The sequence below is a fragment of the Balaenoptera borealis genome (genome assembly GCF_965194805.1).
Source record: "Balaenoptera borealis genome assembly, contig: HAP1_SCAFFOLD_1242, whole genome shotgun sequence".
Taxonomy (NCBI): domain Eukaryota; kingdom Metazoa; phylum Chordata; class Mammalia; order Artiodactyla; family Balaenopteridae; genus Balaenoptera; species Balaenoptera borealis.
Genome location: NW_028122975.1, coordinates 5,582 through 22,369, shown reverse-complemented (window position 1 = coordinate 22,369; position 16,788 = coordinate 5,582). Strand labels below are relative to the sequence as shown.

Here is a 16,788-nt window from a genome sequence, read left to right as displayed (position 1 = left end):
ATTATTTATATATATTAATTAATTTAATCTTCATAACAAGTCTATGAGATGGGTTATAATTATTACTTATATTTTTGGAGACAAGGAAACTGAGACACAGAAAGGATAAGCAAATTACCCAGGGTCACACAGCTGGCATTAATCAGTGGAAGCAGAAACCTAATCCAAACATTCCTTTCATAACCACTCCACTCCACTGCCTATCTGAAAGTGTGACTCATTATGTTAGTACATCTTGTTGAATTTTATAGTTTTATGCTGTTTGAAGGAGTGCTGCTGGAATCATCTTCATTTATACACCTCCACTGGGCCCTTCTATGTAATTCTGAAAATACGAACGATCTTTGTTTGAAAATAGAGGTAGTCTTTAAGTGATAGCATGTGCATTTTGTCATGCCTTTGAGCTAGCTAGTCATAAAACTTCTCAAAGATAGTAACAGGTTTTGTTGACAATAATGGCCAGCCATAAACAGACTCAGAAATGCCTCACCCTAGACCAGGGGGTCAAGTCTGCAAGCACAATGGGAGCTTCCACTTGATGTTGCAGGTTACTGGACACAGAGTCCATGGTTCTCACTCCCAGAGGCAGCTGTGACCCAAATGAATTTAGCCTCATGGGTGTCAAGGAGACAACTGGACACCTACACTGAAGTGCAATGGCCACCTGTGCACCTGCAGGCCCTCTGCCCTGATGTGCAGTGAGTCTTTCCCACCTGGATTAGATGCTGCTTCCAGTATCAGGTAGACACTGTGAACCAGGCTTGTGGAGAATGCCAATTACACACTGCCCCCAGGCACCTCTGTTTCAGGCTCCTCCTGAATATGGAGCCTTGCTGTGATCAGACTTGATCAAGAGCTCCCTAGATAACAGTCATCTTGCCTAATAATACCTGCCAGAAGGCCTCCTCTTTGCTGCTTGTTGGTCTTTGGTAGTTCCCCTGACACCTGGCCTTTTCAAGCTCTCCCTCAGGGCTTCCCAGCAACTTTTAGAACAGGCACCATGCTTTTTATCAAAGCCTTGGGCCAGTAGTTAAGTCAGGCATTTTCCTACTGGAAGAAAACAAAACACTCAAAATCCGCCAATGGATCTTTCCATGAACAAATCAGTTGGCTAGTAGAGAGCTCAGGGGTAGTCACATAAAAATTCATTTTTATTAGGCCACCTAAAAAATGATTATAAAATACACAGGGGGATTCTGCAGATATTCTATATACTTTCAAGGTAGCATATTTAAAATATATTAATTTCTCCATTTATTTGGTACTTACTGAGTACCATCAGCAAAGCACTGCAGGAACAAAGAAGCGCGATTGTGTTTTCAGGAAGTTTAAAATCTGATTAAGGAGGGAGACATGTAACCAAGCATCTGTTCTATGAAGCCAGTAAGAGCCTGAAAGCTAGTGCTTTTCATAATAGATGTTAAACTAATTACCTAAATGGATTGTGCATTTTGCTTTCTTGTCAAAGTGATGCAGTCAAAGCACCTGGTCAAGGATCAAGTTGCAATCGCTTCCTGGCTCCACCACTGGTCATGAGGGCCAACCTTTCCTGTCACAGTAGCTGGATAAGAGCAGTCACAACACAGACAAAACAGTGGAAGTCAGATCTGGGGATCTTGCTGGATGTTTGGGGAAAGAGAATCAGTCACCCTTTTACTTATCCAACAAATATGTATTGAGAACCCACTGTCTTCCAGGACCATCCCTGTGCTCTGGGGATTAGGAAGTAGGAATAACAACAAAAAAGAAAGAGGAAGTCTCTGCTTTCTTGGAGCTTGAGTTGAGGGAATAAACAAATAAATACATGCTTAGTGCTTCAGGGTAATAAGGACCAAAGTCCAAATAGAGGAAAGCATTCTCTCTATCACTGTGATTAGGAAGGTCGACCTTGGACATGGAGCTACCAAGCAGATTCCTGCCTGAGCATCAAGCTGACACTGGGAAGACAGAGCGGAAACATGAAGAGAGGCTGATCCTGATGGCACAGCTTCATCTGGACCTAACCTTGCCTGAAATGCAATGATGTGAACCAACAATTCCCCGTTTTGTTGAAGTCACTTGCCAATACCCCAGTCCTTCACACTCCCATTTCTTATTACTCCACATAGAATCAAACAACCATTAAGTCCTGAAAGTGTTCTTTGTGTGCAGTGTCACTTTTTCATTCTCACTGCCATCTTCCCACTTCAGTCCCTCTTACACCTGGGAAATGGAATAACAGTGGAAGACCTCAGGGGGATGGATCCCACAGGAAGTAGTGAAGGAGGAAGGACACCTCTTTGGCTGGCCAAATCCACGCAAGTCAACCCAGGAAGTCATTCGGCATCACCTCCATCTAAGAAAATGGAAGAAGATGCTCATGAAGGCTCTGGGCATGTTGATGCTGGGGGTTGGCAAGGAGGCCTTGGGAGGGTGGGTAAGCCAGTCTCATCCCTAGGGAACTGGGATGGTGATTAAGATACAACATATGTCCTTTTCATGCTCAAATGTGCAATAGCCTGCAGGATGTATCTCCCCACTCCTGCTTCACCTTGCAGCAATATTCATGAGGAAAAGGAAATTTCCCTAGGCAAACATGCAGCCTATCTTCCAACAAATGAATCCTATCACTTAGAAGAAGAACAAGTGAAATCAGTCCATAGCGATGCAAATCTCCCAACGATCAGGTTTTCAGGTTTCTTAAAATAGATCAGTAGTTCATCATGACAAAAGAATAGTAAATAATTATGATCCAAAATTTATTCTTATAATCTGGAAAATCAATATTATGTTTGTTAACCTTGTACCATAGTTCAAAATAGATCATTTGACTTACCTCTAATAGGTAATTGACTCTGAGATCTGTCAATTCTACTGTGTTCTATGCCCGAAAAAATATTTTTCAGAAATGTTCCTTGTCACTTTAAGAAAGCAAAGAGTAATTTGGCGTTTGCTCCCTTAAACTCTCTTATACATACCTTAACTAAACTCTAGTCAACATATCCTCTTTCAGTCCCCCAATTTTTTTAACCCCTCGCAATGACGGCATGGTTCACACCATAGAAAAGGATGTGCTCTGAAATGTCAAGGCTCACAGGTTTTCTTATCAGAACTTCTGTGAATCGAGACTTCCCTGGTGGAGTAGTGGTTAAGAGTCCGCCTGCCAATACAGGGAACACGGGTTCGATCCCTAGTCCAGGAAGATCCCACATGCCGCCGAGCAACTAAGCCCACGCACCACAACTACTGAAGCCCTTGCGCCTAGAGCCCATGCTCCGAAACAAGAGAAGGCACCTCAATGAGAAGTCCGCGCACCACAACAAAGAGTAACCCACGCTGGTCGCAACTAGAGAAAGCCCGTAGCCTCAGTGCCGCCATGAAGACCCAACACAGCCAAAAATTAATTAATTAATTAATTAATTAATTAAAAAAAGAAAACTTCCATGAATTAACACAACGTTGCAGAGAAGCCTAAGAATCACAGACACACAGCAGCTAGCCAGCTTGATGACTTTACACAGCTATATTTTTCTTTTTATGTTGTATTATTATACTTTTAGTGTATAGCAATGTCCTTATTCTCAAGTTTCTAATCATCAAAGACACAGCAAACGTAAAGCTATATGACAAATCCTTAATTTTGATAATCTCCAAACATTTGAACAGATGTCTATAGAAACATATTATTTTTCTTACATCAGCCAAATCTGAGACATTAAAATAGTTAACAGTTCTTAAAATATTTTCTTCCATAATAGAAGTTTATATGAAAATTACTTTCTTTGACCTGAATCAAATTACTTAATTATTTTCGCATGCTAATCAGATTCCCTTTATTATATCTACCCGCCTTTAAATCAAAAGCCTACCAGCCATTCCTTAGAACTGTAGTAACAGGAACCAGGACCTGGCAAGGCCTCAGAGGCAGGTTAAGTGCTGCTGGTTCTAACGGTGGCGGCACAGCAATATCCTAGAACACAAAACCCCTCCGACACGTGAAGCCAATAGTTTCAACTGGGCTTCAACTGGGTCAGGGCAGATGGCTTTGTATTTCCTGATTGCTCACATGCTCAGAAATCCAAAGTGGAGAATATCCGTTCTGCATGGTAACAAGTAAGAAATAGCTCAATCCCACGTAACTGGATCGTCACCTAATCCAATCTGTGCCTCTCTTACAACTATTGACAGTGGTTTTTAATTCCGTCAGCAGGTCTCTCTACCCAACCAGCCTCCCTTAAGACACACAAACATACGTACACACACATGGTTCATTCTGCCACTTCTCCCACCAATTCACCACTCCGAGGAAGAGTGTATTTAGCTAAACTTTAGCAAGCTCTTTGGCTGCCTGAGGATTTAGAAATGTTAAAATAAAAACTAATTACCACCTTGAGAACTGCAGGTGGCACCTGGTCTTATGTCTCAAGGCAGCAGGTCGCTCCTGCATCATCCAAGCAGCAATGTCACTGCTTGCTCCTAAGCTCCAGAGAAACCCTCTGTTGGGTCTCGAACACCCCAAGTAATGAGACGCTACTGAAACGAGCATGTGGGGACCCTAGGTCTACGCCACAGCGTTAAGTGGCTTCTGAGGTTATCGAAACTGCCACTGATGCCAAACAAGGTTCACCAGCCCCTTCCTCCCACAGTGGTCCAGTGAACACGGGGCATAAAAATTCCTTCTCCACAGGTGACAGCCACTAAGGCCAGAGATGGAACCACAGGTGATACAACTTAGGAACACATAAATTTAAATATCTGATACACCATTTACCATATCCCTAAAATGACTCATCCGAAAGGATCATATTTGCCAGTTTAAAAAACAAACTTTTTTCAAGTTTCTCTCCATGAGTTAGCTATAACTAGCACATCCTCCATGAGTATCTTTTCCTGATGTACTACCGAGTAAAAACTTAATAAAAGCCATAGCCTAGATAAAATATATCATTTTTTCATTTGTGATTAACAGCCTTGGAGGGAGGTTTCTTTTTTAAACTGGTCCATTAAACGGGCATATATTGAAATAAAAATTATATAGTTTCTAACTTTAAACTACTCAAAATTTCAAGTACTTTATGTTTCAATTCTATTTCAAATCAGTACACTGAAAATACCCATTACCTAGAAACTAAGGAGAATATTTTTATTTTTTATGGCGAGCCAGACTCCCTATATTATTATTGAAAAGTCAAGTTTCTAATGAACCAGAAAGGAAATTTATTGTAAAGCAACGCTCAAACTAAGCACATGTATTATCACACAAGGTTATGTGTACACCTACCAGACATGTGCAATCTCTATGTCAAAGCATTATTTTCAAAAAGTTAAAAACACAACACGTACAAATATAGAACAAATGCATGCCAAAGAATCATAAACTCATTAATGACTAATCCAGTAAAAGAGCATTTTGAGAAACTAGGAATTTACAGGCATTTATAGAAGAACATTAGAATGAGATTGCTAGGTTACAAAAACACTGATCAATGTCCTACAGGGCAATAAAACCTTTGTAGTTACCATATGTACCTGAAAAAAAAAAAAAAAGAAATCATCAATTTCAGCGTCTAAACTCCAATCAAATGGTAAATGACCAAGTCAGACATGGGTGCATTCTTCTAGGTAATTAAACAATCATGTGGGCCTATTAAACAATGTTCCTGCATAATGTCAAAAGGTCACTCTATCATACCCTCTCTTTTTTTAACTTTTTATTTTACATTGGAGTCTAGTTGATTTACAATGTTGTGTTAGTTTTTACAGTATTTACAAGTTGTGTATAACTTTAATTAGCACACAGATTTTAACCTTATGCCATAGAACTCAAACTGGAAAAAACAAGTATGATATTTTGAAGGAACGTATTACATATGGTTTCCTGCCTCTCAGAAATAGGTAGACATAAATAATTCAGTTTTTAAAAGTTATTCAATATGATGCAACAGAGCCTATAGCAATCAGCACCGCAACGGGCCCCAGGTAGGCAGACTGAGTGGGGACACTTTGGAAGTTACTCTGAAGAACTTTGTATGTTGAAGCCAAGCCTTTAAAGGCTCTGAAAAGTTAAGTGGGAAGAAGATCCAGAGGTTAATTTCATATTTGTTTTTCAGGATTAGAATTAGAATTGCAGGTAAACCCTGGATCTATTCATTCCAAATTGTTTGAACTCTTTTATACTTTTATAAGTATACTTTTATATTCAAATTCTGATTTTGATTTAAAGGGAAAAATTCAAATTCAAATTTGCTCAGTTAATTGAGATTTTTGTCAGTGAATATGTCCTTTATTTAGTACTCTTGAATGATTTGGGGTTTTTTTTCCAAATCAACTCAAAGGAGCAGACATTCTTGAGCTCCAGTCTTCTCCCCAGAACAGGCTTTCAGGCGTGGGAGGGCCACTGATAATGTGGCTTTAGGGTCATTTTGTTTGTTTGCTTAAAGAGTCTCCCCCAGTTGCATAAGCTTCAGGACCCTCACAGCTCTAGCCTTGCCTGTCACTCTGTGTTGATAGTCACATGGACTTTGTAAGTTTTTTTGGAGAAAAAAATGTTGTTGTTTTCCCGAAGTTTTCAAACATATTCTGACCTCAGTATTTCTGGGAAGTTTATTCAAATATGATTTAAAAAAAAAAACGGTCCGTTTACCCGTTTGTTGAAGACTCTTTCCAACAAGTCCAAGCTCCAGTGCTTACTAAATACCTCTCTCCATATTCTATGCTCATTTTCCCCAACAGGTTTCACTGAATCACGAATGGATTCCCCATTCACCTGCTCTAGGGGCACATCTTCTGATAGGCTCCCTCCCTAAACCAAGGAACATATTACATATGGTCTAATGCCTTTCAGAAATAGGTAGACATAAGTAATTCAATCTAAATATCAACCAAAATACTGACATTTTCTTATTCAGATTATATCTCTTCTTCCTCCCCAAAGATCTGAAAATTCGTAAAGAAACAGTAGATTCACAAGGATAATCCTGATTAACTTGGAGGATTCGACTCACTCTAGAAAACCACTAAGCACACTATTGAGACAAAAAGAAGCCTGCACCAATTAAAACAGTAGCAGGATTTTAGTCCATATTACCCAAGGTGAAAACTTCTTTATGGACTGTATTGTCTTAGCACACATGGCATTACTTGAGATTGACTGTGCTCACATAGCAATAGAATATGTTGATGACACTTAGCAAATAATTACAAAGAATCTGTGCCCATTGAAATGACAGGAGTTCTGACAAACAATACCCTTGAGAAGAGACATTGGATAAACACACTATTAGACATTCACTTAAATCAATTCTCACGATTTTATACTTCTTAGCAGTTGTAGCATTATGTTCAGTTCCTCCATTCTGCAATTCATGTATTTTTATACCAAATTCTTAAGGTTAATCATGTTATTGGGTTAGGATAATTTATACAACAAGTGTCTCACTATTATACTGTGTATGTTATTTTTCTTTTCAAAGAATAATATTGTGTGATAATATCTATTAGAGGATCATATTAATAAACTTTCATTAAAGATGATACAGTAACACTTTAGCACATAAGGAGCCATTGCTCCAGTGAAGAAAGGATTCAAATCTGATACAAATCTTCAAATTGAGGTGCTAATATATTTGCCTAGATCAAGCACTAGGTATTACATGAAGAGCACATGTTTGTCTCCCATGCTGGCCAACAAAATGGGCTTGATCTGCTCCCCCAACCAAGGGCAGAGATCTCTCATACATATGCAGGACATAACAGGGAGGAGACATTGTTGGATAAAAACAAATCCTGATTACCACTCCTAGAACAGTGATTCAAGTTGTGTGCCCCACCTGGAGTGGGCCAGAAATACATCTTTTATTCTCACAACAAGAAGGGCACTTTTGACAGGGGAAGGAAACAAAAGAAGACTTCTAGAGAAAATTACAAGTACTGAGATTTAACAAGGTGCGGATGAGTGTGTAACACTCACTAAATTGAACCCCTGGGTCTATAAATATCATCCTTTACGTCAAATAATCACCATCAACAGCGGCTGAAATGTCTAACACTGGCTTCAGTCCTTTTCAGAGACTTCAGTCCTTTTTCTTTTCACTGGGGAGTAGAGTTAGGGAGGACAGCAGCTACTAGCTATAGCTGGTACTTTACTTATATGGGGAAAATAATTCAGCTGTAAATTAACTTCCAATTGTGTTGTTCCTTAATCGGGAAAGAGTGAACATTACTCCTCAAAGTGACATGCGATCCAGGAGACAGATTTACAATACTAAATATGCAATCAAAATACTGACATTTTCTTATTCAGATTATATCTCTTCTTCCTCCCCCCCCCCAAAAAGATCTGAAAGTTCATAAACAAATAGTAGATTCACAGGGATAATCCTAAAACAGAGAGCTACTGCCCTCTTCCACTTGTGGCTCATGGTAGGAAGTGAGCAAACCAACCACTGTCTGCACAACAACTTCTGGAAAACAGGGCTCTAACTTGGAATCTATATTCTAACTTTCCTCTTGCATTCCATTTAAGAGGATAACTCCATTAGATTAACACTTTCATCTTGACTAAATACAAAGAGTTCTAGAAGACAGACCAAGCAGAGATGCACAATTTTTAAATATCAGGTCCTAGAGGATGCTGTCCATTCAACTTGTTTTATCTTCAAAAAGACAGAGAATAAGAGTAAAAAAAAAAAAGCCCATGTTTTTGGCTATTTAGAAACATTACTCTCGCCCTGTGTAGACTCCTCCTGACTTAAAATTTCCCATTAATTATAAAGATTCATGTCAAAACATGGATAATTTCTGAGATGTCAAATGTTTCAACCAAGTCCTGTATGAGAGTATGTCTTATGCCAGAACCTCACCCAGGTTGACCCCCCCCCCCCCGCCCCCCGTCTGACTAATTTACTACTGAGAACCAGTTGTAAATAGAGGAAAAATGTCACTGTATCCTTTTGGGGAGAAGATCTTTACCTTTTTAAAAATTTACATACAGTTCTCATTATTTTATCAGGGCTTAAGAATATTTCATTTTTGTTAGTTTTAAAGTCTTGTCTGCAAAGATTACTTGAGTTCTTAAAACACTTCTTAGGAATAAAAGGTTAGCGATCAAAAGACTTGAGCAAATGCTGGTGTTGGTAGCCTAAATCCCATCCTGCTGGCAAACTCCTCTTTAGAATTTCTCAAATGATGGGACAGGACTAAAAGAACCCTCTACCTTGATTTATGTAGTAACAAATTTCAAATATGGGTTTGAAATACCTTGCTTGTATATACATCTACACATACAAACAAACACCTCCCAAATATTCGAGAGTTAAGGAAAAATCCAATTGGTCAAATTAGCTAATCTAGAGTATAATAAGATTCATTCACCATTACTTCTACTGCTACAAAGGATACTGTCAAATGAGATTAGCAAGCAATTATCAAACGGTTTGTGTACCCTCTATGAATCTTTAAGTCTGCAAAGACATTTAAATATATACTTGACACTTGAACAACTATAGTAGCCATCTTTGCAGTGATCAAGGACTCTATAGTATCTAAAATGTTCTTAGCCATGCAAATTTACATAGGTACTTTTAACTTACTGAACTTTTCATCAGAGTACTAAACACATCTAAATAAAACAGAGGCTGAAAAGTGAAAACTAGCATTGACATTTGAAGACTCAGCCAGAGACCCAGACGAACTGAGCCTAGAGATATATTCAATTCAGAAAAGGCTATCTGCCTGGATATTCAGACATGGAGCACCTCAGAGCATGTGACTCTTAAAAAAGATGCTCAGTATGAAGCACATGATACCTCTGTGGATTTCAGGGAATAAAATACAAACAGAAAATAAAGAAATATCAAAATAACCGATCTTGCAATATCCTGTAATCACAACTAAGGAGACAAGAAAGGCAGCACAGCACTCTGCTTCTCTTATAAGGGAAGGATTTTTGAAGCCATGTTTCCTTTAAGTAAGAGTGACCTCTGGTGACTTTTTAATTGCACCTCAGTGTACTATGTTAAATTATTCTACAATTCTTTTATACTAGCAAATCATTTAGTACTACATTTTTAATTTCTTAGCAAAGTGATAAATGCTTTACTGCAGGACCTAAGGATTTCATGTAAATGCCCCCATTGTAATTAATTCATGGCAATTGTGCCCAAAGCTAAATTAAAATTCTGTCTGAAACACGGGGCAGTATTTTCTTAAAGGAGACTAAGGCTCATTTTCAGGAGTGACTCATATAATATGGCATTAAATGAGCTGATACTAAATGATGACAACACAAACTTATCACAGCCTCGGGGCATATATGGATGAATGCTGGAAGGGTAACTATTTGTATAAAATGCTTTTCACTTTAGCACAAACTTCCTGGTAAGGGCAGAGTTCCCCAGCCCACCCCACCCCCAGCAGCAAGGTCGGTTTCTAACATGCCTACTAGCACTTTCTTGAAATGCATAATAGCTTGCCTTACTCCCTACAACCTGATTTAAAAAAAATTCTTGAGGGGGATGGGGTGTGGATGTAGGACTAAGGGGGCTTTCTTCCAATCCCTCAAGGAAAGAAAAGCCCTATGATGGAGATTTCAATCTGAATAACACTTCGAAAACTTTTTCCGATTTCCAGATTAAAATGCCTTGAGGTCGGCTGAATCAATTTGGCTAGCATCTTTAGATCAGACTCACATTGCCAGTCCAGAACTGAGAGGTTAACACATCTTCACTGAACCAACAAAATGAGAAACACAGCACATCACGATATACAAGCACGTGCACTTGCAAATGAACCTGAATGGCAGGGTATGTTTTTCCTGTAAGCAAAAGCCTTCTAGTTCTGAGGGGTCGATCCTTCTCGTAATTCTGCGGACTCACCAGGTTTGCCGCCTGGGCTCTGCTGCGGAGCCTGCCCGCCGCTGCAGCGCCCGACTTCTTGGTACCCGATTCCGCAGGGCGCCAACTGCAAACATCTACGCTAATGCAGGACCCGGCCAGGTCGGCCAACGATTTCCTTTCTGACATAAATCCTCCAAAATGTATTCATAATAAAAAGAAATAAATGACATATTGGCATGCTCTTCTCTCCTCATCTCCTGCTATTCTCTCTCTCAGGTCTCTCTCCGCCTCAATAGTCTCATGCTAATTTTAGCTTTTACTAGAACTTGAGCTTTCTCAATGAATATTCAAAACAACAGCACACAGACAAAATTCAGCTCACAGACAAGTCAAAACAGGCTTTGTGTATTACAGACTTGACGAGTGGAAAAACCATTGTAAACCATCCTATCCAAGCGTTGGGACTTTGCGATGTTTTTTAAATGCCTCATTTTCAGAAGCAGACCAGTGATTCCATTTGTAAAATTCAATTATTTTTTTAAAAAAACACTAATTCTCAGTTGACAGTATAAGTTTTAAAAGATTTGCTGTACTCACAAGTATTCCCTGCTGCTAATGTACTCCAGGGCTGGGCAGACAAAAGAAAGAGCATCCTGAGACAGGCTCCCGCGGCGGAGTCCATGTTCACAGTCGCCGGGGCTCCCCACCCCAAAACCCAAGGTGTCCAGACAGCTGCTCTGAGCCGGAGTCTGCAAGCTCCCTCCCGCTCGGGGTAGCTAGCGCTCCCTCCTCCGGGCTCGGCGAACCCGCGCAGCAGGCGGGGCGGGAGCCCCAACCTGCAGCCACACCCCCACCCCACCCCCACCCCCACCCCCACCCGCTCCCACCGCGCTGCGAGCTCCACGCGTCCCGGGCGAGCCTGGCGGTGGCGGGAGGAAGTGCGAGTCAAGTCGGTGAAGGTCTTCAACCTGCGCTCGCTCCGAATCCGAATCTGAATCCGAATCCGCGGTCCTAGGTCCTTCACCGGCAGGTTTCCCACTCTGAACAGCTGAGCAGTTCAGTGGACTTCAGTCTGAGACCGAGCTTCACCAGGCTGATGATGCTTGAGCATTAACACTGATGCTAGGAAAAATGTGAGTTTCTTTTTTTTTGGTTGAAAAGAAGTTAGGACAAGTAACTAACCCGGTTTGAAGAAAATATTTACATGTACTGAGAACTGTTGTAAAAAAGACTGCTTTTGTTTTCCCAACTCATTTAATGATTCATATTTAAAAATAAAAACCTAAAGAACCTTATTATGGTAATCATTTCGAAATATATACGGTTATATATACAGTGTTATGTGTCAAAATACATCTCAGTAAAGCTGGAAAAAATTAAAATTAAAAAATAATTAAAACACCGACCCGACTTCTACTATAATGTCAGCATTTTATTATGTATATTCCTACTTGGAGATTTGAGAATTGTGGTCAGCAGATATATAAAACTAAAAACTGGCATCCTGGGAGAAGGAATCTTACTCCAAATATCATCAGGGAAGTGACCTTATGTTAAGTAGGTAAATTGAATAGACTTAATTGAAGAATGAAGAGTTTTGAATCAACTTCTATATACTGTATGTGTATTCCTTTGCATTCAAATTCTTTAATACAATTACCCAAAAGTTCATATTGAAAAATGATGGAATCTAAAAGGCATCTTAAATAAATAAATAAATGGATAGATAGATAGGCAGATAAATAGATAAATTGTTTCAGAGTATACAGATAGAGGCCTGATGGCCCATGGAGGAAGAAGGATTTCAAGATCCATGACCTTGAGGTAAGTCACATGGCCTCCTCTACTTCCTAAAGAGGCTGCCAGCAGATGTAAATGAAGGAGGTATGAGCATGGCATCACTAGGATCAATACTCTCCTAAAACTGTGACCAGACTCATGACAAATGTGCTGAGACTTAGGAACAGTGTCCAGGCATTCTTGCACCATCCAAAGTGATCAGAATATGAAAGTAACTTTAACCTTGAGTAGGGCATTATATGCCTGAGAACAAAGCAGAAAAGCTGTTTTTATTATTTCTATTCTGCAACCTGGGTAAAAAACAAAAACAGGAATAGAAAATGTAAATAGCTTGGCAAGGCCACAGAATTTACAAGTAGAATTTGACCCAAATATGTAGATCCTGATCCCAACTTTCCAGCTTTCTCCACTCCTACTCAGGGCCCCTGGGAATCAGGAACTCTTCCCACCCACCCCATCAATCAGCAGTCCCGGGAAACACTGAGCAAAGCTTGCTCGGAGGGTGCATTTAGAACCTTGAAAAAAGCCACAAGCGGTAGAGTGACCTTCATTTATTAGTCAGACATTTTCCTAGTGCCTAATACATGTCCCAGAACCTGAATATGGTATTTCTAATTTTTAAAGCAAATATAAATTAATGATTTACATTAAGTGTCTAATATTTTTTAAAGCCTATACAACAGACAGTCTGTGTGTGTGTGTCTGTGTGTGTGTGTCTGTGTGTGTGTGTGTGTAATCTAAATAAATGGTCACAGCATTCCTTTGAAGTAAATGTTACTATGCCCATTTAATGGATAGACAGACTAACCTCAGAGAGTTTAATGGATGTGTCACAAAGCAAGCCAGACTTGGACCAGGTCAGCTGAGCTCTGAAACCCCTTCTCACTGGCCCTCAGGTCTCTGAAACAGAAAAGTTGTCACCTGTGAAAACTCTATTCAGTTGTTCATGGGAAATCCATTTAAAATGGGTTAGAAGGCGCCTCAATAATTGATGTCAATTAAAACCAAAAACAGCAATGCTAGTAAATTACTTGAGCAGACATTCAGGATGGATTTTCCAAGTCAGAGATGAAACAGCACACAAGGGATTGAGATTTGCAGGCAGATGTCCTTGTGCAGTGCACAGCATTGACCACTGGACAGCACTGGGGCTGTTACATGATCTTCCAAGACAAGGGCAGCCCCAGGTGAGGAGGCTTGAAGAGACCAGGCAAAGCAGGGCCCAAAGCAGGGACTTGCTAGCAGACAGCTGAGGCGACTCCTGGTTTTACCCCTTTCCAGCTGCCTTCTTTCGCTGGAGACTTCGTGGCTTTGTGCTTCACTTTTCTTGTTTGTAGAATGGTGATGATAGCCAGTCATAGAGCCATGATGAAATTACAGGTCTGAAACCCCCACAAAGGGATGGAAACTGCTGAGCATTCCACGTACCAGCCCCAGAGCTGCCCTGGGAGTTGGTACCCACCCGTGAGACCCCCGGCAGCTGCTCAGCATTTGTGATCCTCAGCTTCGTTGTCTGTTTCATAAGATAATAGAAGTCTTACCAGCAGAGAACCGATCCAAGGGTTACAGGAGAAAATGAATGTCAAGTACTTAACACCATGCTCATCCACAGGGCGCTGGATCAGGTAGGCTGATGCTAGAGCTCCAGGCTCAGAGGAGAAAGGATGCCTAACGGGACCGCCAAGGCCTCCAAGCTAAATCCCTGCAGGCCAGGGGCAGTCCGCTGCATTCTGTGACCTGTTTCCACAGCCCTTTGCTCTTTTATGTAAGAAAGATGACAGATAATCAACAAGGACCTACTGTATAGCACAGGGAACTCTACTCAACATTCTGTCATAATCTATATGGGAAAAGAATCTGTAAAAGAATGGACACATGTATATGTATAACTGAATCACTTTGCTGTACAACTGAAACTAACACAATATTGTAAATCAGCTATACTCCAATATAAAATTAAATTAAATTTTAAAAAATCAAAACAAAGGAAAGGTGAAGAAAATGTGTAGATCTAATCTTGCACATTTCTATAAGTGATGATTCCAACCCCACAAATCACGCACGCGCATATATGTATGTGTCTGCAGAGTTCACACCAAACACAAAAGAGAACTTGAAATCAGCACAAGACAAGAAATTAACTTCCCATGTTCAAAAGTGTGTGGACCCTCATATGTGTAAGTGCAGACAGGCTGCCTAGGAAAGTATATTCTAAGTGAAACTACACCCTTGGCATTTCCTGACCAAAGTCATCTGTTTTCCTTCTCACCTGGGAGCAGTCTGTGCACTCAGGATTCCCTCCCGAAAAGAGGAAGGATCAACTCACCCCACCCGAATGAAATCCTTTCTCAATGCTCTCCATAGATCAAAACATGACTCCATTCATTTTTCTTCTTTATTCAGCAGTTTTCTCCCTGTAAATTATTTCTGCGTGTTTTATCTAAATCTGGGAATACATTTAACTTTACTCTTGTAATGGGAACAGATTTATCATTAAATCCTCTGAAAGAAGACTGTGAATAAAATATAATAGTATTTCTATTAGGAGTCATGTTTCCCATAAGCCCCCAGGCAACAAATCCTGAAGAACAATTATGGAGAGACAGACTGCAGGGAGAAGGATTGTCACATGTGTGATAAAAAACACACTGCACGGTGTCTTTGCAGGTTATCTCTGATGAGCTATGTTCCCTATAACTAGCCCTTGGAAGCCCCGGTTTTAACAACCAAAGGATTATGCACCTAATTACATAAATCTCAGCTAGAGAATAGTCAGCCTCATATTGTTACCCGAAAAACGAGGTTCGCCTCTTGGTGGGTGTCGAGCCAAAAGACACAACCAAGACAAAGAGTGAGAGAAGGAAGGATTTGTTACTTGCAGCAAGTAAGTAGAGCACCAGGGATCTTTCCCAAAGCAGTGTCTCCCCAAACAGCAAAACTGGGGAAGTTTTAAGCTAAGGGTACATGTATATTCATGAAAGGGCTTGGGAGGTAGGCAGAGCCCAGGCTTTAGTTGATTGAAATCCGGAGGATCAGAAAAGGTCAACGCCATCATCCCTTAGGTTCCCTCTGACCTGGTGGTTGAGTGCTTCAGGCTCATCTTTACCATGGAAACAGAACTGGAAGTCTTTACAACTGATACATTATTACTAGTGCTACTTCTCTTGCCTGATAACAGTCAGCATTCTTGTTTTCCCTTAAGATCCTTAATTACTGAGACCTGTTCAAGGGCAAGCACTCTGGCCAGGCTTAGATCACAAAATGGCTTGTACTAAATGAATAGGTGTTCTCTAATGTCCAGAAAGCCATGCCTGGTTTTCTTTCTCCATAGACCCCCTACCTTATCTGCTTATAATATTTCTTTCCAATTCAGCCCATTTCAACCCAGGAGGACTTTTGGGGACTAACAAACACTGGTATCTAAGATAGAACAAACCACAACTAAGAACTTGAAGTATAAAAGCAATACTGCATGGTATTTCCAAAAGTGCTTAATAAACATTTCACAGGATTGCGCATAAACAACACACTTTTCCTGACATTCTGGCACAAGTAGAATCAGAGAGGCTTAACGTTAAAATGAAGTGCAGAGTCAGCTGTCCAGCATTCTACCCAATTCAAGCACCACAGTCTCCAATATCATCTTGCACACATGTCCACTGATGGCAGCAGCTGAGGTGCATACATATAGAGAAAAGGGAGATTCTAGAACTTCCTTCTATCATATCACAAAGAAGGATAAATTCACAGAATCAACTACATGAGTGTCCAGGAAAAAAAATTCTTTTTTTTTTTTAAACTTTTTAAATTGAGATATATTATACCCTTTAAACAAAATTTCTAATTTTATGAAAGGCATAAAAGGTCACAATTTTTCTTTACTTCTTTGGGGTAGGAAGAGGGAGGCAGAGTTGAGTGGATCCTTAAAAGTCCTTTTCTAATTTAAAATTAAAATCAACATCTGATCTTGACCTAAGAATTTTTCTATTGAGGTATAATTGACATAGAACACTATATTAGTTTCAGGTGTACAATTCAATGATTGGACATTTGTGTGTATTGCAAAATGAACATCACAGTAAGTCTGGTTACCATCAATCACCATACACAGTCACAGATTTTTTTCTTTCTTCTTGTGATGAGAACTTTTAAGATTTACTTGCAGCAACTTGTA

The 16,788-nt window shown here is 40.0% G+C and overlaps 1 protein-coding gene across 4 annotated transcripts in view; it reads right to left on the bottom strand.

Moving 5' to 3' along the window:
• The window catches only part of LOC309621939 (contactin-associated protein-like 3), a 91,740-nt gene extending 80,093 nt beyond the window's left edge, over positions 1-11,647 (bottom strand). For 3 of the 4 annotated variants that reach the window (XM_082409210.1, XM_082409211.1, XM_082409209.1), the window contains exon 1: positions 11,412-11,647. In XM_082409210.1, the coding sequence (XP_082265336.1) occupies positions 11,412-11,496 (85 nt within the window). In that variant the 5' untranslated portion in view covers positions 11,497-11,647. The remainder of the gene's footprint in view (positions 1-11,411) is intronic. The other variant, XM_082409212.1, reaches the window with a different exon arrangement.
• Positions 11,648-16,788: the final 5,141 nt, after the last annotated feature.